At 51.0% G+C, this 26,168-nt stretch overlaps 1 protein-coding gene across 1 annotated transcript; it reads right to left on the reverse strand.

Moving 5' to 3' along the window:
- Positions 1-5,618: 5,618 nt before the first annotated feature.
- On the reverse strand, positions 5,619-25,160 carry WDR87 (WD repeat domain 87). The gene is made up of 9 exons (XM_088671356.1): positions 24,937-25,160; positions 24,318-24,485; positions 19,101-21,004; positions 16,490-17,312; positions 12,197-12,408; positions 10,888-11,305; positions 10,492-10,543; positions 7,371-9,452; positions 5,619-7,337 (listed from the first exon to the last, which is right to left on the reverse strand). The coding sequence occupies exons 1-9, from the start codon at positions 25,006-25,008 to the stop codon at positions 5,803-5,805; spliced, it is 7,266 nt and encodes a 2,421-aa protein (XP_088527482.1). The 5' UTR covers positions 25,009-25,160; the 3' UTR covers positions 5,619-5,802.
- Positions 25,161-26,168: the final 1,008 nt, after the last annotated feature.

Consider the following 26,168-nt stretch of genomic DNA (forward strand, 5'->3'; position numbering starts at 1 on the left):
TTTAACTTATATGCAGAATTCATCATGCGAAAGGCCGGACTAGATGAATCCCAAACCGGAATTAAGATTGCCGGAAGAAATATCAACAACCTCAGATATGCAGATGACACAACCTTGATGGCAGAAAGCGAGGAGGAATTAAAGAACCTTTTAATGAGGGTGAAAAAGGAAAGCGCAAAATATGGTCTGGAGCCGGACATGACTAAACGACTAAACAACAACAACAGAATGTGTGGTTTTATTAAAATGCATCTCTGGGTTATCTGTGGGGCATAAGAATTTGTTCATTTCCCCCCAAAATATAGTCCAGCCCACCACATGGTCTGAGGGGCACGGCTGAAAAAGGTTGCTGACCCCTGTGCTAGAGCATCTGGCCTGGGAGGGGGCGTGGGGGGCAGGGAGGGTCTATGCTGAGAGCAGGGCACCCCCAGGGCCTGCAAGCCAGGCTCATCTGGCAAAGCCCCGGCCAGGTACAAAGGGAATGGACTTAGGCAAGGCCTTGACACAGAAATGGCCCTGGATTACACTCACTCACTCTCTCTCTCTCTCTCTCTCTCTCTCTCTCTCTCTCTCTCTTTCTCTCTGCAGACAGCAGGGATTAGGAAGCACGTGGTGGCGGCAGGGGGCTTTTCAGCCACGGGGACGGGGTGCTGGTGTCTGGGAGGCGCTAGTGGCTCAAGGCTGTCACACCCAATGCCAGTCATGACACTGACATGACAGCAAGCCCAAGGGCAAGGAGATGCTTGTATTCTGCTGTGGTTGTGCTGTTGTTAGTGGCTACTTTTATGATAAGGGCATCATAAATAAAATGCACTACATAAGTACATAAACCACAGGTCTGAAACGGTACATGGAGCAGGGTGGTCTAACACATGTGGCCCTCAAAGCCTTTTGGGTGGCCCTCAGCAAGTTGGTGCCCCTCCCCAGCCCTTGCGCTGCCTTCCCAAAGCTGGGTAAGTCAGGCTCTGGAAAGGCAGGGTGAGGGGCTGGGGGTGTGTGTCCAATTTTGGCCTTGCTCCACCCACCCCTCCAGCCCACCCTCAGAAGGCAGTGTGTGACCATTTGGTGGGGCAGTTCTGTAGCCATGCATCAATTGGACACAAGTGAAATGGCCGCTGCCTGTGCTCTGGTGGCCCACTGGGTATGAAAAGTTGGGCCGCCCTGACCGAGAACAATACAGCAGCCATGTTTAACCCCTAGCCAACCTAGAGACTCCTTGAGCCACATAGCTGGAAATTATTGCTGAATCTCCCCCACCCCATGAACCTGTTTGACAAGTATCTGTTAAAATGGGCGAGCGTGAATGGAAGCGGGTCCCAGTCAATAGACTCCTGTGTCAAGGTTCTTGCCATTTCAAAAGGATGCCTCAGACTGGGTAGGAAAGGCCATCGGGAGGTATTGTCAGGTATCTTGATTGACAGGTGACAAGTCATGTCCCAAATCTCCTTTGTAAGATTTCCTATTTTGTCAGTCTCTGTTACAATTTTGGGGTGGCACTTGGCAAAGGACAGGCACCCCCAAACTGCAGCCCTTCAGATGTTTTGGCCTACAACTCCCATGATCCCTAGAGGAGCAGTGGTCGGGGAAGATGGAAATTGTAGTCCAAAACATCTGGAGGGCTGAAGTTTGGGGGTGCCTGGCAAAGGAGCTGGGCAATTTCTAAAGTCTTTAAAATGTGTCCCCCCAATCCTGCCCTGGGCCCTTCACCTGCCCTGGGGTGGGGTGGGGGGGTGGGAGACTCTGCTTGCCTTGTTTTCTCTGTCGCCTCTTTTTGTTACCTCTGACCTGCGATGAGGAACACAAGGGGTCTCTTTTTCCCTGATGGGGGTGGGTGAACTCGGAAAGCCAGCCCCCTATTTTCCCATAACCCTGCCAGGCCTGCCCTGTTCCTAAAGCAGACTGAGGCACCCGGAGCACCTCCCACCCACCGCCAGAGAAGCCAGGAGGGCAGCAGCAACAGCTTCAGGGTTCTGTAAGGAGCTTGCAAGAGCCTTGTGAAATCCTGTGGAGGCCCCTGGACCTGGAGGAATAACTGGGCGGCTGGGTTGGGCCACTAGCCCACCATGTCCAACCTCTTCTTCTCACAGAGGACAACCACATGCCCCAAAGAGAAACCCCCAAACAGGACCCAAGTCCAAACGTATTCTCCGATTGTTCCCCATTATCTGGTATTCAGAGGCAGGCTGTTCCTGGGCATGTAGGTTCTGCTGTCACGATAGGCCTCCGCAAGAAGAGCCTGGCAGCTGGATCAGGCCAAAGGGGGCCCATCTGGTCCAGCATCCTGTGCTCACAGTGGCCAACCAGACGCCCCGAAAGGGAAACCTGCAAGCAGGATCCAAGCACAAGAACCCTGTCCTCTCCTGTGCTATTCCGAAGCATTGCTGTCTCTGACTGTGAAGGGCAGAGCAGCATGGGCATAGGCAGGGGGGGCAGGAGGGGGCAATTGCCCCCCCTAGAAGCTGAGGGGCGCAGGCATGGCAGCCCCAGGCTCCCGCTCCCGGCGCGAAGCTCCAGAGGCGCGCGGGGAATGCGAGCCTGTGGCTGCCTCCTCCGTGCCTCCCCGGTCGGCAGCCACAGGCTCGCGTTCCCCGCGCGCCTCTGGAGCTTCGCGGCGGGAGCCTGGGGCCGCCTCCTCAGAAGAGCTGGGCGGCGCAGGCAATGTAGCCCCGCCCACATTCCCACTGTGGCCCCTCCCCTCCCGCCCCTTGGCCCCCCCCTAATTTTGATCCTGGGTACGCCCCTGCAGAGCAGAGCCATCCTGCTTAGTAGCCACCAGGCATTCATTCCTCTTCTCTCTGTGGCTAATTAAAGCGTCTTTTGAACTGTGGGCGGGAGGGGGGAGTGTTATTGTGGTATGCATTTTTGTGTTGTTATAAACTGCCCTGTGATCATCGGATGAAGGGCTGTATAATAACGATGATGATGTGGCAAGTGATTATTCTATTTTTTAGATAGTTCAACTTTTTTAAAAATCCCCCGAACATGTCATTTCCAATACAAATACAGTCCATTATCCCAAAGATTTTTTGGGGGGAGGGGGGGTTGCTCAAAGAGAGTGTATTTCCAGGGGGAGGGGCATCCTGCTATCTATCTATCTATCTATCTATCTATCTATCTATCTATCTATCTATCTATCTATCTATCTATCTATCTATCTATCTATCTATTATCTATCTCCTCTCACGTCTCCTTCAGTTGCTCCCTCCGACACCCTCCGAGCCCAAGACTCAGTGGGATGCAGAAGCTTCTGTTCCAGTGACTTCCTGCAGACAGCTGGCACTTTTAAATGCCAAGAACTGGGGGGGGGGAATTGCGTTCCTCCACACGCACACACCCCGCACACACACAAAGATACGTCATAAGACATGAGTTAGCAAGAACAGGAATTCAGGGCTTTGCTGCTGCCTTTTCAATTCTGGAAAGAGAGCGGCTGTTGTCCTCTCTGAGCTAACCTAGTGTGCTTGATTTTTCCTTGTCTTCTCTGGGCATCTCTTGCTTCTGTCCTGGCTGGCAGGATAGGGGCTGGCTAGAGATTTTTATTCTTGCTGTGGGTTTGTGGGGTCAGCCTGGATGATGCCCAGAGCCCCTTCCACTTCTTGGGATCCTGTGCTCTGTGAGGGTTGGACTCTAACAGAAGATTCTATTGTTGCACAGATCAGGGAAGGTTCTATGTAAGGCAGTGACTTTAGCTGGCAACTTGGGTGTCCTTGTCCACATCTCAAAAGAAGGAACCAGGTTGCAAGGGCTGCAGCTAACTGATGGGTCCCTAGAATAATAGAATCACAGTTGGGAAGTACACCCAAGGGTCATCTAGTCCAACCCCCCCCAACAATGCAGGAACCTCAACTAAAGCCATCCAACCTCTGCTTAAAAACTTCCAAGGAAGGAGAGTCCCTCCAGGCTAATGGATATGCCTTTCTTCCATTATTCTGCCAACCACCAGGATAAACAATAGCCAGAGTGCTGTGAGAGAGCTGAACTGGAAGCAGGCTGGAAGCTGGAGACCCAAAGACCTGCTTGCTCTGTGCTGGATCCAAAGCTACGACTAAGAGAGAAACAAGTTCTGCTCTGCCAGCCTTCTGGTTTGTTTTTTCATGGTCATGACATAGCACCTGCATGAGTGAATTAGCTTCCCAGTGCCAGGTTAGATGTGTGTGATACTCAGTGGCCTAATGCTTCTGAACGTAAGAACTTCCATGAGGTCTCCTCCTCATTGGTACACAAGGAGAGCCCTGCAGCTGGATCAGGCCAAAGGGGAGCACCCCTAGTCCAGCATCCTGTTCTCACAGTGGCTGAACAGTTGCATGCCAACTGTGGAGGCAGAGCACAGCCATGGCCATCTCTCAAGGATGCTTTAGTTGAGATTCCTGCATTGCAGGGGATTGGACTAGAGGACCCTTGGGGTCTTTCCCAACTCTACGATTCTATGATTGTGGCTAGTAGCCATCAGTAGCTTTATTCCCCTTCATGTTGCCCGATCCTCTTTTGAAGCTGTCTAGGTTGGCGACCATCACTGCTTCCTGCTCCACATTTTAACTAGAATCATAGAGTTGGAAGAGACCACAAGGGCCATCCAGTCCAACCCCCTGCCAAGCAGGAAACACCATCAAAGCATTCTTGAGATATGCCTGTCAAGCCTCTGCTTCAAGACCTCCAAAGAAGGAGACTCCACCACACTCCTTGGTAGCAAATTCCACTGCCGAACAGCTCTTACTGTCAGGAAGTTCTTCCTAATGTTTAGGTGGAATCTTCTTTCTTGAAGTTTGAATCCATTGCTCCATGTCCGCTTCTCTGGAGCAGCAGAAAACAACCTTTCTCCCTCCTCTATATGACATCCTTTTATATATTTGAACATGGCTATCATATCACCCCTTAACCTTCTCTTCTCCAGGCTAAACATACCCAGCTCCCTAAGCCGTTGCTCATAAGGCATCGTTTCCAGGCCTTTGACCATTTTGGTTGCCCTCTTCTGGACACGTTCCAGCTTGTCAGTATCCTTCTTGAACTGTGGTGCCCAGAACTGGACACAGTACTCCAGGTGAGGTCTGACCAGAGCAGAATACAGTGGTACTATTACTTCCCTTGATCTAGATGCTATACTATTGATGCAGCCCAGAATTGCATTGGCTTTTTTAGCTGCTGCATCACACTGCTGACTCATGTCAAGTTTGTGGTCTACCAAGACTCCTAGATCCTTTTCACATGTACTGCTCTCAAGCCAGGTGTCACCCATCCTGTATTTGTGCCTTTCATTTTTTTTTGCCCAAATGTAGTACCTTACATTTCTCCTTGTTAAAATTCATCTTGTTTGCTTTGGCCTAGTTGTCTAATCTGTTAAGGTCATTTTGAAGTGTGATCCTGTCCTCTGGGGTATTAGCCACCCCTCCCAATTTGGTGTCATCTGCAAACGTGCTCAGGATGCCCTCAAGCCCATCAAGTCATTGATAAAGATGTTGAATAAGACTGGGCCCAAGACAGAACCCTGTGGCACCCCACTAGTCACTACTCTCCAGGATGAGGAGGAGCCATTGATGAGCACCCTTTGGGTTCTCAACTAGGTGCCTTCTCTAACAGTAAAAACTCAAAACAGCAACTGCAGATGGCATCTACATCATGTTTATTCCCCAGGGCACTTCAAGGATCATTCCCTGCCCTGGAAACACTTTGCAACTCCCTGTCAATGCAGCTCACCGAGGGATGTCTGATGCGACTCTCGAAAAGATTCAGTAAAAAAGAACATCACACACATACAAATCTATATATTTCTCTCTGGGTTAAAAAAAACAAAACAAAAAGGGGGGGCTATTTGCTCTGGGAACGTGAGTGGACGTATAAGCGCAGCCTGGAGGCCTTCCCCCTGGCAATGGTGGTCTTCCACTTGAGAGACAGGGTGCCATAGCGGGTGATGCCCCGGACCTTGAAGGTGTGCACGTTGTTCTGATAGCTGAGCGGGATGATGCCATGCCAGGCGGGAAGCCTGGGGGGAAGCCGAACCGAGTGATGGACCATCTCGTAGAGTATCCTCGCCCCCAAACCAGCTTGCGCCTTCCGCATCTTCAGGCTGCTGCCCTGGACGTATGTGCACTCTCTGCGGTCGCCCAGCAGCAACTGCTGCGTCATGGCGTTGATGAGCGGGTTGCTCAGGCCGTAGAGGTCTAGCAGCTTGGTGGTCTGCTCCTGCCATGCCAACGACTCAATGCCCCCCTTCTCCTTCAGGATCATGAGGGACTGGTAGAGCTTCATGAACCTCTCCCAGTCAACCCCTTTGTCTGCACCCAGGCGGAAGGCCTGCTTAACGGGACCCCTGCCGAGACCCCGCCGAGGGAGTCGCACTTTTGGCTGGCCACGTCTGTACAGAGAGTCCTGTGGAAGCCGGTACTTCTTTGGCCTGATAACTGGGGCTGCTAGGGGCAGCCCCTCCGTCTGCATGATGGCCTTCCAGGCCTTCTCCTTCCCCCCCAGGGACCACGTTATCTTGCTTGAGCTCCGGCCAAGCTCCTCTCTCTTCTGCTGCTCATCCTTGTCCGCCTCCTTCCCCTTCCTTCTCCTTCCTTCTTCCTCTGGCCTTTCCATGTCTTTCTCCTTCAACTCGCCTAGCACAATGGGCCGGGATCTGAATTTGAGGCGCTTTTGCATTCGCTGCTGCTGTATTTTTTCTTGCTCAGCCTTTTCTTCATCAGCCTTCAGTTTTTTTATGGCTTCCTTCAGCCTCTTGTTCAGGAAGCTTTTCTTAATTAACTTGCCTTTGTCCTCCGCCCACTCCTTCTTCACGGTCTCCCACAAGGATCTCCTCTTGACATCTTTCTGCAGCTTTGCCTTCAGGTTCCTCGCCTTCAACACTGTCAGGGCGGTCTCCTGAAGGGTCTTCATCTTGGACATAAGCTCCTGAGAATCAGTGCTCCAGATTTGGTAGGCCTCCACTGCTTCTTTGAGCTGCTGCAGCAGAACAGAGTGCCCTTTGCTCAAGAGCCCCTTCATCTCCTCCCCTTCCTGTAAGATCTGCTGTGCTTTCTGCAGCAAAGCTTCGGCCAGGGCTTTGGCCTCCACCCCCGAAGAAACATCGAGCATTGACACCACTTGGAAGAGGCGCTTGTAGGTGGAGGCATCACTGGACTCCAGCTTCTCTGGCTGAGTCAGGAGGTCCAGGAACAGCTGAGCACGTTCTGAAAGCGCAAGTTGGTCGTCTTCTAGCTTTGGAGTCACTTCTTCCTCCCACAGGGCCATCAGTGCCTCTCTTTCCTCATTATTGAGGAACTCAAAGGTCTTCTCTACTAGGTCTTCCCACATTTCATCTCCTTCCTCCTTGCTTTTCACCTCCTCCCACTCCCACTCCTCCCCTTCCTCCTCCTCCTCCTCCCCCCTCTGTCTTCTTTTAGCCACCATTTTCTTTCTTCTTTCAGCCATTTCTCTAATTCCTTCCTCCTCTTCCTCCTCTTCCTCCAGGGCCATCTCCATGGCTTTGGCCTCAATGAGCTCATTGAGTTTCGACTCAGACAGGCCCAACATTTTTTCCTTAGCCAGCCTCTGAGCAATGGCCTCCACCAGTTCTTCGCGCCTTAACTCTGCCAGCTCCTGGACTCTCGCCTCGTCCACCTCCAAGGCTATTTCGCTGAGCAGCTCCAGTATCCTCTCCTCATCCACTACCAAGCCCATTTCCCTGGCCAGCTCCAGGACCCTGGCCTCATCCACTTCCAGCACTAGTGAGCTGAGCAGTTCCCGGATCCTTTCCTTGGCCTCCTCTCCCGCTTTCCCCTCGGCTTGGGCTATCTTCATTGCCTCGGCCATCACCCTCTCCTCCAACTCTGCCTGCGCCTTCCTGCGTGCCTCGTCCATCACCTTTTCCCATTCTTCCACCATGGCCATCTTCCGTGCCTTGAGCAGCGCCTGCTCCTTGGCTTCAACCAGGGCCTGGTCCCTGGCTTCGGCCAGCGCCTTCACCTTCACATCTTCCTTGGCCAGGTGCTGCTTGGCTTCAGCCAGCGCTCTCTCCTTGAGCTCCTCCATCATCCTCTCTTTGGCCTTGCCCCTCACCTCGGCCAGGGCGCTCTCGGTCTTCTCGACCAGCTTCCTTTCTGACTCTCTGAGGATGGGCATGGGCTTCAGGACTTCTGTCCTGACCAGCTGTGGCCCCGCTAGGCCCTCTCTGTCTTTCTCAACCAGCTTCCCCAATCTCTTCCTTTTCCTTACAGCTGCCTCCCGCTCACGCTCCCTCCGACGGGCCAGCTCCCGCTCTCTCCCCCTGGCCACCTCTCGCTCCCTTGCTATGGCTTCTGCCTCCAGCTCTCTTGCCTTGGCCTCCTCGTGCTCCCTTGCCTTGGCCGCCTCCAGCTCCCTTTCCCTGGCCACCTCTCGGTCTCTTTCCTTGATCGCCTCTCGCACTCTCGTCCTGGCCGCCTCCCGCTCCTTTTCCCGGAGCGCCTTCGCCGCCGCTTTCGCTGCCACTTCTTTGTCAGAGGCTGACTTCACCTCCTGTTCTCCAGCCACCCGGCCTCTCTTCTTTCGCTTGGCCCTTCTCCCCTCTCCATGCTCTCTCACTCCCTTCCCCCTAACGATTTCATCCTCAGTCTCAGTCTCACTCTCACTCTCAAATTCTGTCTCCGAACTGCTGAACTCCTCTTGCTTCTTTGTGACTCCCACCACCTTCTCCACGCTCTCCGTGGAAGACTCGGGCAACAACTCGCTTGCTGGGGGCTTTTGCAGACCCTCCATATATGCCTTCCACGCCTTTTCCTCCACGGCCGCCTTCTCCTGGGAAGTGAGGAGGGTCTGGCTGAGGTTGGCAATGTCCTCCCAGGACATGGTGCGGCCACCCAGGGCATACCGGGCCGAGGCCAGGAGGTCCTCGGCTGCAGTGCGGCCCTCTATGTGGGGGCCAATGCGGAGCATCAGCAGCTTGTGGAGGTCGGCGCGCCACTTGGTCTTGTCAGAGCTGTACTCCTGATTAGGATCAATGAGGCTGCCTTTGGTGGGCACTGGCGGCAGGGTGGGGCTGGGTTTAGCCGGCAGGACAGTAATCTCTGGCTTGAGTTCCGATGTCGGGAGGGCGGCAGCCTGCATCTCCTTCTTGTCCCTCTGGTGCTTCAGCATCTCAGTGTAGAGCTGGGTGCGAGTGTCGCGCCGCTGCAAGAGGATGGGCTGGGGTTTCTTGTGCACCTTGATCACCTTCGGGGCCTCATGGGAAACAGTGGGGAGGAGCTTGGGCCTGGGCCGCTTCTCCTTCTCCTTCTTCTCCTTTGCCCTGAGCTCCCTCCTGGCATGCCGCACCTCCCGCCACGTGGAGCCACTGCTGGTGCTGCTGAAGCTGCTGCTGCTGGAGCTGGTGCTGGAGATGACAATGCTGGGGCTGGGGGTGGGGGTGGGGCTGGGCTCCTCCAGAGCTGCTCGGCTCACTGCTGGCACAATGAGCCCCTTGCCTCGTGCTTGAGCGATCCTGGGGAGCTTATCGCCACCACCTGTCAGGGGGCAAGGAAAGGAGTGAGATTAACCAGAGACGTGGCTGGGCAGAACAATATCGGGAATCTGAGGGGAGATACCCATGTAGCAGAAGTTGTCCCCCACAGAGGCGGCTTCAGGTCCAAAACAGTTTACTGTTGCAGAAGATAAGGCTTCAGTAATACAGTTCTGGACACTGATCTGCACATACAGCTTGTAGGCTTTGAAGATGCAGGTGTAAAAAAAGGTAAAGGTAAAGGACCCCTGGACCGTTAAGCCCGGTCAAAGGCAACTCTGGGGTTGCAGCGCTCATCTTGCTTTCAGGCAGAGGGAGCCAGCGTTTGTCCACAGACAGCTTTCCGGGTCCTGTGGCCAGCAGGACTAAACAGCTTCTGGCGCAAAAGGAACACCGTGACAGAAGCCAGGGTGCACGGAAACGCCGTACATATATACTGTACAAGCACAAAGTAAAATAAAAAAATTCCTTCAGTAGCACCTTAAAGACCAACTAAGTTTTTATTTTGGTATGAGCTTTCGTGTGCATGCACACTTCGTCAGATACACTGAAACAGAATCCACCAGACCCTTATGTAGTCATTAACAGTCGTTAACAGTCATCAACAGGTTTACCACTCCTATCAGCCCATCACCCATTCCCATCACCCCCACCCCCCACCCTCTGAATATACATAAGGGTCTGGTGGATTCTGTTTCAGTGTATCTGACGAAGTGTGCATGCACACGAAAGCTCATACCAAAATAAAAACTTAGTTGGTCTTTAAGGTGCTACTGAAGGAATTTTTTTTTATTTTGTTTCGACTCAGACCAACACGGATACCTACCTGTAACAAGCACAAAGTAGTATCTCCAACTTCAATATGTAGCGCAGAATTTGATTCACGGACAGACACACTTGACTGACTAATGAGCTGACATGCCTGAATCACTTACATAGATGACACTGGGCCATTGCCATAGCAACTGGCTTGGCTGACCTTGCACCTGTTGACTTATCACGTACATGGGGAGAGTTTTGCTCACAAGGGAAATGAACCCCACCTTCCATGTCCAGTTCCTCCAACACATACTTCCTCTTGTGCCTCTGCTTTCCCTGCAGGAAAACTGTTATTTAATGCCCAACGGGAGCAAACGGTTTTGATTTTTTTCCTGGAGTGACATTGGTTCTGATCTCTTACTAGAGAGCAGGTTTCCCTGGAAAGGAATGAGGCAAGGGGGGGGGGAAGTACTTGGACTCGTGCTTCCTGAGTGCAGCGCAAGAGGAAGTGCCAGTCACTCCACAACTTTCTACTATGGGATTCAAGGTTGTTTGTGCAAGTGAAAAGGGAGACAAACCCACTTCATTGGACACTGGCCACAGGTTGCCAGTCCAAGTCAGGTCAGCCTGACCTACCAGGGAGCCTAAGCAGGTGATAGCCCCAGAGGATGGTGGCCAGCCTGGGAATGGCAGCCCTCCAAGAAACAACGCTTCAAGATGCCCTCTCTAGGCAGGGAGTTGTACTTGCCTGTTTCAGGGGCAAAAGGGGCAGCAGCAGCAGCTTTCTTCTCAGGCGTGCTAAAGATTCCCAGCCACCGCGCCTGTCCTGTGGGGAAAGTTTCGGGGGTGGTAAAGTCTTCCGATGTTCCCTGAGGTGGTGACTTAAGACGGGCAATGGTTGCGCGGCGGTCGCGGGCTAATTTGGTTGGGATCTCGTTCATCAAGAACAGGTTGGCCGTCAGCTGGTTCTCAACCCGATTCATCAGCTTCTGTGCTCCTTCTGTCAGGGCGACCTTCGCTTCATCCGCCGACTCTGCCATGATGCCGGCAGCGCGCACTCTGCGAGGGAAGGCGTTTGGATCACGGCCTAATGAAGATCTGGAAGGAGCAAAGAGATAAAAGCAAAAGACCCCTGGACGGTTAAGTCCAGTCAAAGGCAACTATGGGGTGCGGCGCTCGTCTCACTTTTCAGGCGGGGGGTGCCAGCATTTGACCACAGACAGCTTTATGGGTCATGTGGCCAGCAGGACTAAACCACTTCTGGCACACCGTGACGAGTGCCAGAGTGCACAGAAACACCATTTACCTTCCCGCCGCAGAGGTACCTATTTATCTACTTGCCCTTTGACGTGCTTTCGAACTGCTAGGTTGGCAGGAGCTGGGACAGAGCAATGGGAGCTCATCACCGTAGAGCAGATTCAAACCGCCAACCTTCTGATGGGCAGGCAGCAAGCCCAAGAGGCTCAGCGGTTTAGACCACAGCGCCACCCACGTCCCTTGGAGCAAAGAGTAACCAGCTGAAGGACGGGTAAAATGAGAGGAGAGCCCCAGATGAATGGGCGGGGGTGGTGGTGGGATCCAGGCCTTTGGCTTAGGGCAGATCTTTCCCTACCCTCTAGTAAATCTCCACACTGCAAAGCAAAAATATCTTATTCCCTTTCAAAACATCTTAATCCTGCTGTTCATCTCATTGAGTTTTAGCTACTTCAGGGCTTCTGCTATTGGCCAATTGGACACACACAGCTCCATGCAAATGTGCTGGGTGTGTGTCATATGTGAGGCCCACCTTTAAGCTCCTCATCCTCAGCCATAGCCTATACCTGGGTACAGCACAGAGCAGCATCATAACCCAATTGGGCAGGGAACAGCTGGGTCTAACTTTGCAAGAAGCTGCAAAAGAGACCCTTCCGGGAAGCTCCTCCGAACCACAAGGGGGTGTTGCTTTGTGGGCTGGGAATACCCCACTCACGCCTCAAAGGAGACACTTACAAGTCTACCAGGCTGGAATCTGCCATCCGCTGCATCTCCTTCTTCAGGACGAATTTGTCCGTGATGCCAGCCACATTGTCCAGCAGCGACCGGGCCAGGTCACGCACTTTCTTGTTCTCGTCCAGCAGGGCTCGGGCCAGGGGAACCACTTCCTGTTCACTCAGCAGGTCCATCTTCCCCAAGGCCTCCCAGGCTGCCAGCCTCATCCTCACCTACGGAGCAAGAACAGGGGTCTGTATCCTCATACACATGAGCTCAGGGGCTATTGCCTGGGTCTGGGCCAGGGTCTGGACTTTGGCATGGCCAGTAGGAAAGCCAGCCTTGGTTCCCCCTCCAGAAGATGCTAATACCTGTGACCGACCTCCTACTGGTGTTGCATAATAAAGTTTGCACAATAAAGACTTGGTAGTGTACCTGCTTATAGCGGCAGGAAGGACCATTGCACAGTTTGGGGGAAATTTAGACGGGGCCAATCTTACTGCTTGCTAGGCTAAAGTGTGGAGAAAGGAATGGATCAGCTGAGAGTCCTCAGGGTCCAAAGGAAAAGGGACGGTTTTCTACCACTTCGTTGTTGTCGTTTAGTCGTGTCCGACTCTTCGTGACCCCATGGACCAGAGCACGCCAGGCACTCCTGTCTTCCACTGCCTGCCGCAGTTTGGTCAGACTCATGTTCGTAGCTTCGAGAACACTGTCCAACCATCTCGTCCTCTGTCGTCCCCTTCTCCTAGTGCCCTCCATCTTTCCCAACATCAAGGTCTTTTCCAAGGATTCTTCTCTTCTCATGAGGTGGCCAAAGTATTGGAGCCTCAGCTTCACGATCTGTCCTTCCAGGGCTGATTTCCTTAAGAATGGATAGGTTTGATCTTCTTGCAGTCCATGGGACTCTCAAGAGTCTCCTCCAGCACCATAATTCAAAAGCATCAATTCTTCGGCGATCAGCCTTCTTTATGGTCCAGCTCTCACTTCCATACATCACTACTGGGAAAACCATAGCTTTAACTATACGGACCTTTGTCGGCAAGGTGATGTCTCTGCTTTTTAAGATGCTGTCTAGGTTTGTCATTGCTTTTCTCCCAAGAAGCAGGCGTCTTTTAATTTCGTGACTGCTGTCACCATCTGCAGTGATCAAGGAGCCCAAGAAAGTAAAATCTCTCACTGCCTCCATTTCTTCCCCTTCTATTTGCCAGGAGGTGATGGGACCAGTGGCCATGATCTTGGTTTTTTTTGATGTTGAGCTTCAGACCATATTTTGCGCTCTCCTCTTTCACCCTCATTAAAAGGTTCTTTAATTCCTCCTCACTTTCTGCCATCAAGGTTGTGTCATCTGCATATCTGAGGTTGTTGATATTTCTTCCGGCAATCTTAATTCCGGCTTGGGATTCATCTAGTCCAGCCTTTCGCATGATGAATTCTGCATATAAGTTAAATAAGCAGGGAGACAATATACAACCTTGTCGTACTCCTTTCCCAATTTTGAACCAATCAGTTGTTCCATATCCAGTTCTAACTGTACCTTCTTGTCCCACATAGAGATTTCTCAGGAGACAGATGAGGTGATCAGGCACTCCCATTTCTTTAAGAACTTGCCATAGTTTGCTGTGGTTGACACAGTCAAAGGCTTTTGCATAGTCAATGAAGCAGAAGTAGACGTTTTTCTGGAACTCTCTAGCTTTCTCCATAATCCAGCGCATGTTTGCTATTTGGTCTCTGGTTCCTCTGCCCCTTCGAAATCCAGCTTGCACTTCTGGGAGTTCTCGGTCCACATACTGCCTAAGCCTGCCTTGTAGAATTTTAAGCATAACCTTGCTAGCGTGTGAAATGAGCGCAATTGTGCGGTAGTTGGAGCATTCTTTGGCACTGCCCTTCTTTGGAATTGGGATGTAGACTGATCTTCTCCAATCCTCCGGCCATTGCTGAGTTTTCCAAACTTGCTGGCATATTGGGTGTAGCACCTTAACAGCATCATCTTTTAAAATTTTAAATAGTTCGGCTGGAATATCATCACTTCCACTGGCCTTGTTATTAGCAATGCTTTCTAAGGCCCATTTGACTTCACTCTCCAAGATGTCTGGCTCAAGGTCAGCAACCACACTACCTGAGGTGTACGAGACCTCCATATCTTTCTGGTATAATTCCTCTGTGTATTCTTGCCACCTCTTCTTGATGTCTTCTGCTTCTGTTAAGTCCTTACCACTTTTGTCCTTTATTATGGCAATCTTTGTACGAAATGTTCCTTTCATATCTCCAATTTTCTTGAACAGATCTCTGGTTTTCCCCATTCTATTGTTTTCCTCTATTTCTTTGCATTGCTCATTTAAGAAGACCCTCTTGTCTCTCCTTGCTATTTTTTGGAAATCTGCATTCAGTTTCCTGTATCTTTCCCTATCTCCCTTGCATTTTGCTTGCCTCCTCTCCTCCGCTATTTGTAAGGCCTCGTTGGACAGCCATTTTGCTTTCTTGCATTTCCTTTTCCTTGGGATGGTTTTCGTTGCTGCCTCCTGTATAATGTTACGAGCCTCCATCCATAGTTCTTCAGGCATTCTGTCCACCAAATCTAAATCCTTAAACCTGTTCCTCACTTCCACTGTGTATTCATAAGGGATTTGATTTAGATTGTATCTTACTGGCCCAGTGGTTTTTCCTACTTTCTTCAGTTTAAGCTGGAATTTTGCTATAAGAAGCTGATGATCTGAGTTACAGTCAGCTCCAGGTCTTGTTTTTGCTGACTGTATAGAGCTTCTCCATCTTTGGCTGCAGAGAATATAATCAATCTGATTTCGATGCTGCCCATTTGGTGATATCCATGTGTAGAGTCGTCTCTTGTGTTGTTGGAAGAGAGTGTTTGTGATTACCAGCTTGTTCTCTTGACAGAACTCTATTAGCCTTTGCCCTGCTTCATTTTGAACTCCAAGGCCAAACTTGCCAGTTGTTCCTTTTATCTCTTGATTCCCTACTTTAGCATTCCAATCCCCTGTAATGAGAAGAACATCCTTCTTTGGTGTCATTTCTAGAAGGTGTTGTAAGTCTTCATAGAACTGGTCAATTTCACTTTCTTCAGCACCGGTAGTTGGTGCATAAACTTGGATTACTGTGATGTTAAAAGGTCTGCCTTGGATTCGTATCGAGATCATTCTGTCATTTTTGAGATTGCATCCCATTACAGCTTTTGCCACTCTTTTGTTGACTATGAGGGCCACTCCATTTCTACTACGGGATTCTTGCCCACAGTAGTAGATATGATAGTCACCCGAACTGAATTCACCCATTCCCTTCCATTTTAGTTCACTGATGCCCAGGATGTCAATATTTATTCTTGCCATCTCATTTTTCACCACATCCAGCTTACCATTATCCATGGTTCTTACATTCCAGGTTCCTATGCAATATTTTTCTTTACAGCATCGGACTTTCCTTTCGCTTCCAGGCATATCCGCAACTGAGTGACCTTTCGGCTTTGGCCCAGCCGCTTCATCAGCTCTGAATCTACTTGTACTTGTCCTCCGCTCTTCCTCAGTAGCATGTTGGACGCCTTCCGACCTGAGGGGCTCATCTTCCAGCGTCATAACTTTTATATGCCTGTTGTCTTTGTCCATAGAGTTTTCTTGGCAGGGATACTGGAGTGGCTTGCCAATTCCTTCTCCAGGTGGATCACGTTTGGTCAAAACATAACTTCTCTAAGTTATTTAAGCCCCTTCGCCACGACAAGGCAGTGATCCATGAAGGGGCTACCACTTTAGTCTGACCTTATTCATTTCTAAGCCAGGAGGAACATGGCCTGGGACTGCCCTGGCCCATGAATGAATATGGCCAATACAGTGACTCTGGGCATTTGAATATGTTCATTACCTTCCCTTGGGATCCCAGGGTCCCTGTTTTGTAAGCCTGCCTTATTTAACCTCCTCACAGCTGCCATTCTGCATGGAGAGGACCTGGCCAGAGAAAGAGGAGATATCCAAGGAAAATCCCCTTCCAAACTTTAGCTGTGGTTCCTGCATTGCAAGGGGCCAGACTAGATGACCCATGGGGTCCCTTCCAACTCTATAATTTGATGATTCTGTGACAACGGAAGGTGGCATACTCTCCTTCCTTGGAGGCTTCTAAGCAGAGGTTGGGTGGTCCTTTGCCAGGGGTTCTGCAGCTATGATTCCCGCATTGCAGGGGGCCAGACTAGATGACCCGTGGGGTACCTTCCAACACTATAAATCTATGGTTCTATGAAGCTAGTAAAAGTACAGATTGTGAATGTCCCTGTGCTGCCCCCTCCCCCCAAGCCCTTTGAATGACCGCGCTAACCTCCTTGTGGGTGGTGTCTTGGATGAGCCGCTCGAAGGCGTCTTCTTGAACCTTGTCTGGCAGCGGGTAGGACTCGGCGAGCTGGACGAGGGCACCAGTGCACAGCAAGTACGTGGAGTAGGGCACGTCGTCCATGAGCTCCAGGATGGCCTTTGTGACGGAGGGCAAGCTGTTGTCGCTGGGCTTGTGCCGCAGCCAAGGCTTGGACACGATATCGGCCAGCAGGTCCCGGGAGCGCATCACCCCCATGAAGGCCACACTGGGCCGCCTCCTCTGCGGCTTTCTCCTCCGGACTGTCTCTACCTCTTCGGACTGATCCCCCTCCGGCAGCTGGATCTTGACCATCTTGCGCTTGGGCAAGGGCTGCCTGCTCAGGTCCAAGCTGCACTGCAGGGCCTCGGGCGTCCCCCTTGGGAACAGCAGGGCCCGGATAGCCGAATTGGGGACGTAGCCGTCGGGGGCGATAGGCCACGTGCGCCCGGCTTGGAAAGGTATCCTGCCGAGGACAGGGATGTGCTCAGTCAGCGGAGGAAGCACACGGGGCGGCGGTGGTGCTAGCGGAGGCTCGGCAGGAAGTGTCTTCTTCTCCTGGGTTGCCTTGGCACCCTGCTGCGGGAGGAGCTGGTACTTCACTAAGAACTCTCGCTGCGGCTCCTTGATGGATGGCACTGCCCCGTAGAAATCTGGCCCAGGGAGGCCGCTAATCTCCTTGCCAATGAAATGCATGACAGTGGCCACGTTGTTCTCCATCACCACCTCTTTGTTGTTGGAGATGGGCTCCAGCCGCTCATACTTCTTGGCCAGCCTCCCTACCTGGCGATACCTGGGGAGGGAAAGCACCCAAAGTCTAGTTTGTTAAGGGGGCTGGGAACTGTAGTTCTGTGCATTGGGGGGGGAGAGATTCTCTGCAGGAAGCCATGCGCTTTAAATGTAGGGGGCGCATGCAGAAGCAACAATTCCTTGCTAGTAATGTAGCCCAGAAATCCCCATATTTTCTACGCACGCCAGCTCTGCCTTGGGGTGGGCACAGTGTTACAGTGACAGGCTGGGAGTTTGAATATTTACTGCTGTTAAAGAGAACGTGAGGGGGGCACTTGGTTAAAATAAAGATGCCAGGCAGGAAGGCTCTCAAGGGATGTCGGTGGGTGGCGAGTGCGCTGTTGGGGTGGCTCTGCAGAGTCAGCCCATAATGAGGCAGCAGATGCTGTGGGATGGGGGGAATGGCCAGAGATGTGGGTGCCCTGTGGCCTGCCCTGTGCCCCCTTACCCTAGCCTGCTGCCTTCATTGTCCTTTGCCCAGTATTGTAGTAAGATTCCATTGCCGGTCCTACTGGCTTCTGTATGTGCCTTGGGGGAGGGCACCCTCTTGTCCTTTGCCTCAGGCAGCAGAATGTAATGAACTGGCCCTGGTGGTCTCCATTAGAGCTGGGCGGTATCTGGTTTTCAGCTTTGTGATATATAACCAGCTAAACATTGTGATACTGTATACTGATATATCACCAGGGCTTTCTTTCCAACCGGAACTCAGTTCCGGCACCTCTTAGGTGGGCTGCCATTGCCATTCTGAGAGAATGAGGGAGGCGTTCATGGTGAGTTCCGGCACCCCTTTTTCTAGAGAAAAATAGCACTGTATATCACAATGTCTGAAAAAAAGATGGAGCTATCTAGAGGCATTGGCTGGCTTCATGGTTTCCCCCACATTTTTCCATAGCATTCACACACACACCCATGATTCACAATACTGTACAGTGAACCCTCCGGATAAAAACCTAATTCATTCCAGCAATCTGTACTTGCCCTGAAAAGTCCGCATCTAGAGGCACCGCTTCTGCGCACACACGTGGCACAATAGAGCGCTTCTGCAGAGTGTTTTTTGTGCAGGCGCGCGGAGTGAAACCTGGACGTGTACACTTCTGGGGTTGCTGCGTTCGCAACCTGAAAGTTACGTTGCCAGAAAGTAATGTAACCTGAGTGTCCACTGTATATTGCCAGGTCAAAAATTTGGAAACCAATATCATGATATGGACTTGAAATTGGTTTGGGACAATATATCACCCATCCCTAACACACATCATGATTTGCAATATATTGCCAGGTCAAAAACTTTGAATACTGACTTCAAACTGACTTTGGACAATATATTGATATGTCGGCCAGCCCTAGTGTGTGTGTGTGTGTGGTGTGCATGCATGCGTGCGCATATGCCATGCAGACCTCAGACAGAGGATTGGCTAACATTGAATGCAGTTCTTGGGCCCAAAATTTTAACCATTCTTGCTCCGCAGCCATGGCTTCATAAACAGTCCATGGACCTGGAGACTGGCTACTGGCACTGAGTGCTAGAACCATTTGGACAAGGTATGTTCCCCCTTTTGTTTCTGCTCCATGACAGTTGCAAAGGTCAGTTGCCAGTGGTGGGAAATAAGTTGCCTGTATCACCTGAATTGGAAACTGGGGGTGGGGTTCACCCTTTTGCATCTATGTCTTCTCTGCCCACCTCTCCAACATTCAGATCCCGCTCTGCCTGCCTCCCTTCCCTTCCCTTCCCTTCCCTTCCCTTCCCTTCCCTTCCCTTCCCTTCCCTTCCCTTCCCTTCCCTCCCCATACGTACTTGGGCGCAAAGACTATGTCAAAGGTGAGGAGGAAGTGAGGCAGAAAGACCAAGGGGAGCTCGATCATGTCATCCCTCACACACCGGGAGGCCAGCATGTAGAGATGCTCTCTGGGCAAGTACGAGACGCATGGGATGAAGTAGATATTCATGTTGCAGCCCACAACCAGGTCTCCCCGCTGGTTGGCAAAGCAGACTCGGCTGAATCTGAGGCTCGTATCAAACTCCACCAGCATCTGCCCCAGGATGTCCCAGACGCGCACGGTGCCATCGGAGCCGCTGGTCACCAGCATGCTGAGGGTGTGGCAGTAGTCAAAGGAAGTGATGGTGGTGGTGTGCAGGGCTGCAGTCTCCTTCCAGTAGGAGTTCTTCTTGCCAGGGACCAAGGATGCCTGGCGCCACAGCCGGACCCGGTTATGCTCTGTCAGGGCACAGATGTAGCCGGGGATGAGCAGGAGGTTGTTGATGCGGCAGTTGATGCTTGGGATGACCACCAAAGGTAACACCTCTAGGAAGTTGTTCTTCTGCAAGAGAACATCAGAGAGGATGATGTACTGGTCCTGGCCATAGGAGCACAGGTAGGAAGACTCCCGCGAGTGGTAGGACAGGTTTCCTGAGGCTGAGATGCTGCTGAGTGCCACCACCTTGCCGTCATGCAATTTGCGGTTCCCCATCCGATACAAGTTCTGGGTGATGGTGCGTACCTTCCCGCTCTTGTACCCGCTGAAGATGAAACTGCAGGTGCGGCCTTCCAGGTCCAGGCGGCTGTAGGCCAGGCACAGCACCTTGTCATCGATTCCATCCGTGACACGCAAGATGTACTTGACTGGGCAGGGGTTCTTGGTGGTGTCCAGCACGTAGATGTCGCTTGTGCCCATTGTCACCAGCAACTCCTCTCTGTCCGGGTCATAAACATAGTCCAGGGCCTTTTCCAGGACCTGGAAGGGCCAGGTGACAAACAGCAGTTCCCCCGTGACGGGGGATAGGAATCGGATGACCCCGTCTTCCGTGGCTGCCAGGATGCGGGCCTTGTCTGGTCCACACTGCACCCGCACCAGCTTCGTGAGGATGGACTTGGTTATGTTGAAGAGCTGGCAGAAGGTGTTGACAGTCCGGATGGAGAAGGTGGACAGGGTGCATAGGAAAAAGGTCTGCTCATTGAGGAATTGCATCTGGAAGAGCTGCTCTCCGATGTCCAGGCGCCGAAGGAGCTCACAGGTGGTCAGGTTCCATTCCTTTAGCAGGCCATCCAGTGATGTGGTCATGATCGTGTGGAAGGAGTGCCTGGTGGTGATGGTGGTGATGGCGCTCTCGTGGGCCTTGAACTGGGTGGTCTGGGTCCCTTTGTCAAAGTTCCACACCTTGATGTCGCCACCGAGGTCCCCAGTGAAGAGGAAGCTCTGAGGCCAATAGGAGGAGCAGCAAGTGAGCGACAAACCTTGCCTCACCTGGAAGGTCCGGGTCTGGGTCTTGGTTCGGTAGTCATACACACGGATGATGTTCTCGCACAAGGCCACCAGCACTTTGCGCTCCTGCTCCACGCTGAGGTAGTGCACAAATTCACCACTTGAGATCTGCACCTCCCGTGTGACAGCAATGTTGGGAACCTTCCCTGGGGTAAAGCACCAAAAGGCCACAATGCCAATGGCACCTGTCACCACTTCGCCTGTCTCAGGATTGAAGCACATGCTGGTGACCGTATAGGGCGACTTCACCTCGGAGAGCATCTTGCATTCCTGAGTGTGGTCACCAAAAAGCCTCAGGTGGATGTCATCGCAGTAGGTCACAAAGAGGTGCAGGTGGGAAACATAGGAGATGTACAGGACCTTTGGGTCTCCCTCTATGGCGTACTCTCTCTCTGTCATGGGGGTCTCATCTTCTGTGTTGTACACCCAGACTCGAACCTGCAGGAGAAGTCTGAGAGTCAGAGGCAATGGACTCTGTCCCGTGCCCTAGGGGTAGGGTTAGTATCTTGGTTCACCTATTTAAAGACACAGACAACCCTAACAATCTCCAAATTAGCTTATGATAGATCATACAATCCAATACAAAGCTGTGGTGCTAGACGAGGGACATGGTGTTCAAGGTTCTCTCCAGCTGCCTGCTGTTTCTGCTGCTGCCCTCTCTGGGGCCTTGGGAAATAAACCCCTTTCAGGAGTTGAGATGCCAGTTGGGGGGAGGCCTGAGAATCAGGACTCCTGAGCTCTTTAGAGGAGGGGAAGGTGGGCTCTCTGGCTTGAAGCAAGGGAGGTGGGAGCTCAAGGGGCCTGGGACATTGCCCCAGCTGTGGAAGATGAGACTGGGATCTAGTAATATAACAATAATAATAATAATTTATTATTTGTACCCCGCCTATCTGGCTGGGTTTCCCCAGCCACTCTGGGCGGCTTCCAACAAAGATTTAAAATACATCAAAATGTCACACATTAAAAACGTCCCTGAACAGGGCTGCCTTCAGATGTCTTCTAAATGTCAGGTAGTTATTTATCTCTTTGACATCTGATGGGAGGGCGTTCCACAGGGTGGGTGCCACTACCGAGATCAAGCATGGCAGTAAGAAAATATCATTTCCTAAGGCTGCTGCTTGTCTCCTGCGCGGCAGGGGAGGAAAGTCATGGAGAAGTCATGGTGGCCATCTAGGTTCCCTCCAGGATTAGGGGTGGCCTGCCTCTGAACACCAGTTGCTGGGAAACAACAGCAGGGAAGGGGACTACTGTACACAAATGGGAAACAGGACTAAGGAGAGCTTTGGTCTGATCTTGTAGGGAAATGCTGGGTGAGATCCCATGGACAGAAATACTAAAAGGGAAGGATGTTCATGATGGTTGGGAGTTTGTAAAAAGGGAGATATTAAAAGCACAACTTCAGGCAATACCAATGAGACGGAAACATGGAAGGTGCCTAAAGAAGCCAGGGTGGCTATCTAAAGAACTTTTAACTGAGTTAAGATTTAAAAGGGATATGTACAAAAAATGGGGAAAGGGGCAAATCACCAGAGAGGAATTCAAACAAATAGCCAGCACGTGTAGAGACAAAGTCAGAAAAGCTAAAGCACAGAATGAACTCAGGCTTGCTAGAGAGGTTAAAAGCAACAAAAAGGGCTTTTATGGGTATGTCCGTAGCAAAAGGAAGAACAAGGAAACAGTGGGGTCACTTAGAGGAGAAGATGGTGAAATGCGAACAGGGGACAGAGAAAGGGCATAACTCCTCAATACCTTCTTTGCCTCAGTCTTCTCCAAAAAACAAAACAATGCCCGACCTGAAGAATATAGAGCAGATGATTCAGCAGGGGAAACACAGCCCCAAACAAGTAAGGAGGTAGTACAAGAATACTTGGCTAGTTTAGATGTATTCAAGTCTCCAGGGCCAGATGAACTACATCCAAGAGTATTAAAAGAACTGGCAGCAGTGATTTCCAAACCACTGGCAGTAATCTTTGAGAATTCCTGGAGAACAGGCGAAGTCCCAGCAGACTAGAGGAGGGCAAATGTTGTCCCTATTTTCAAAAAGGGGAAAAGAGAGAACCCAAACAATTACCGCCCAGTCAGCCTGACATCAATACCAGGAAAGATTCCAGAGCAGATCATTAAGCAAATGGTATGTGAGCACCTAGAAAGGAACACTGTGATCACTAAAAGTCAGCATGGGTTTCTAAAAAATAGGTCACGTCAGACTAATCTGATCTCATTTTTTGACAGAATTACAAGCCTAGTAGATGAAGCGAATGCTGTGGATATAGCCTATCTTGATTTCAGCAAGGCCTTTGACAAGGTGCCCCATGATATTCTTGTAAAGAAGCTGGTAAAATGTGGGCTAGACAATGCTACCATTCAGTGGATTTGTAACTGGCTGGCTGACCGAACCCAAAGGGTGCTCATCAATGGCTCCTCTTCATCCTGCAGAGAAGTGACTAGTGGGGTGCCACAGGGTTCTATCTTGGGCCCAGTCTTATTCAACATCTTTATCAATGACTTGGATGATGGGCTTGAGGGCATCCTGAGCAAGTTTGCAGATGACACCAAATTGGGAGGGGTGGCTAATACCCCAGAGGACAGAATCACACTTCAAAATGACCTTAACAGATTAGACAACTGGGCCAAAGCAAACAAGATGAATTTTAAATAGGAAAAATGTAAAGTACTACACTGGGCAAAAAAATGAAAGGCACAAATACAGGAGGGGTGACACCTGGCTTGAGGGCAGTACATATGAAAAGGATCTAGGAGTCTTGGTAGACCACAAACTTGACATGAGTCAGCAGTGTGATGCAGCAGCTAAAAAAGCCAATACAATTCTGGGCTGCATCAATAGGAGTATAGCATCTAGATCAAGGGAAGTAATACCGGTAGTACCACTGTAGTGTATTCCGCTCTGGTCAGACCTCATCTGGAATACTGTGTCCAGTTCTGGGCACCACAGTTCAAGAAGGATACTGAAAAGCTGGAACGTGTCCAGAGGAGGTCAACCAAAATGGTCAAAGGCCTGGAAACAATGCCTTATGAGGAACGGCTTAGGGAGCTGGGTATGTTTAGCCTGGAGAAGAGAAGGTTAAGGGGTGATATGATAGCCATGTTCAAATATATAAAAGGATGTCATATAGAAGAGGGTGAAAGGTTGTTTTCTGCTGCTGCAGAGAAGCGGACACGGAGCAATGGATTCAAACTACAAGAAAGAAGATTCCACCTAAGCATTAGGAAGAACTTCCTGACAGTAAGAGCTGTTCAACAGTGGAACTTGCTGCCATGGAGTGTGGTGGAGTCTCCTTCTTTGGAGGTCTTTAAGCGGAGGCTTGACAGCCATCTTGTCAGGAATGCTTTGATGGTGTTTCCTGCTTGGCAGGGGGTTGGACTGGATGGCCCTTGTGGTCTCTTCCAACTCTTATGATTCTATGACTCCCCTTATGGAATGGGCTTCCTCAGAAGGTGGTGGACTCTCCTTCATTGGAGGTATTTAAGCAAAGGTTGGCTGGCCACCTGTCAGGGTTCTTTAGTTGAGAGATTCCTGTACCGCAGGGGGTTGGACTAGATTACCCTTGGGGTCCCTTCCAACTGCAATTCTACGATTTAAGGGAGAGCACGAAGCTTCTGCATTGACCTTGAAGATAATGGATACAATCCTGACCATGTTTGGGGGTTGGAGGCTGAGGGCAGCCACACTTCTCAGCCATTTCTCTCCCCATCTCCCTGGCCAATCACAGGCCAGCTGACTGCCTCTCACCTTGCTCGTCTTGGAGGACTTCCAGCTGAAGGATGCAAAATAGTGGCTTGCCTCACTCGAATAGTAGCAGATGACCGGCATGACGTTGGGGTGGCAGCTCTTCCGGAATATGATGTTGGGCCTGTCGCTCAGCATGATGCTGGATCCTTCTGTCACCTCCTGCACACCCTGCCCAAAGGAGGGAAGAGACAGTGGGGTTGGTAGGAGGAGACCAGAACTGGAATTTGCCTGCGCTACTCACAGCACACGGTCAGCATTCATGCCACCTCAGCGTTGGGGTGGCAGGCACAGCCAATGCTGCTGCTCAGTGACAGTTGACTGAAGGCCAGAAAGAAGGAACTGGCTGCTGCTGCTTTTTTCTTATCTATACCCCACCCCCACAGTATTATTAAGATAAAAGCCTTTTTCTTAAAAAGTAATCCATTCCCAAAGGACAGCTGGAATAAAGCAGCCTTCAGCTGGCTGGCAGAAGGACAGCAAGGAGGGAGCCAGTTACTTTCTGGGACCATCTCTCTGTTTCTGTCTTTCATGCTTGCACACACCCTCCCTTCCAGGCCCCAAATCACTGGGAGAAAATCCTGTTCTCATCAGAGGACAGTGGTTGGTTCTGCATTACCACCTGAAGCTTGTGGAAAAGCTGGCCTTGGAGTTCCTTCCACAAGGGTACGATGCGGACCGGTTCTTTCACCATGGTGGCGCTGCGGGAAGCTCAGCCGCTGCAGAAAATACCCCTGGAAATGGGGAGGAACCAATCCCTACAGTCCTGGACAACCGTTGATCTGGAGAGGAAGGGAATGGTTTAGAAGAGAAGAAGAAGAGTTTGGATTTGATATCCCGCTTTATCACTACCCGAAGGAGTCTCAAAGCGGCTAACAATCTCCTTTCCCCTCCTCCCCCACAACAGACACCCTGCGAGGTGGGTGGGGCTGAGAGACTTCAAAGAAGTGTGACTAGCTCAAGGTCACCCAGCAGCTGCATGTGGAGGAGCGGAGACGTGAACCCGGTTCCCTAGATTACGAGTCTACCGCTCTTAACCACTACTAGGGTTTCTTGGTGGGGGCAGCCCCACAAGGTCCAGCCCCCATTAGCCTTGGAAAGGCAAGAGGGGACCAGCTCCTGCTGCTCAACCATTCAGACTCCGAGCAGGCTCCATCCTAAGGCCTCTCCATCCAAATGTGTTGGTCTCTCCATCCTAAGGCGTCGGGGATGATGGAGAGACCAACACATTTAAAAAGTGATGAAAGCAACATCAAGGGGAGGTTCAGAGGATGGCAACATGAGAATGGGGCTTTTCTGTAGTAGCTCCTCATTTTTGGGATGCTCTCCCCAGGGAGACTCACCTGGAGGCAGCAGGCTGTTAAACAATCAATGGCCTTTTAAACTGAAGGGGCATTGCTTAGTTTGCCTTATGTTATATTTTTGTGGTTTCTATACTGTAAACCACCCTGTGATCCTCCAATGAAAGTCAGTATATAAATTCAATGAATGATGATGATGATGATAATTGAGATGCATTTTAAAAGCACCGGATATATATAGTGCTGAATCAACTTTCTGTTTTTCTGATTAATTTTAATGGCTCAGTCTTATCCATTGCACTGTATGTTCTTCTTAAAAATTAATCTATATATTTACCACTTAGAAACTTTGGCGGTTAAGCAGTACTGTATAGAAATAGCTTAATTAAATAAATCAAATCAAAATGACGTCGTAGCAGCTTAACCCTCACCAGCCACAAAAAACTGCTGCCAAAGAAGTTATAGGGCAGGCATCCCCAAACTTCGGCCCTCCAGATGTTTTGGACTACAATTCCCATCTTCCCCGACCACTGGTCTTGTTAGCTAGGGATCA

Source organism: Zootoca vivipara, chromosome 6 (assembly GCF_965207765.1).
Source record: "Zootoca vivipara chromosome 6, rZooViv2.hap1.1, whole genome shotgun sequence".
NCBI classification, from domain to species: Eukaryota; Metazoa; Chordata; class Lepidosauria; order Squamata; family Lacertidae; genus Zootoca; species Zootoca vivipara.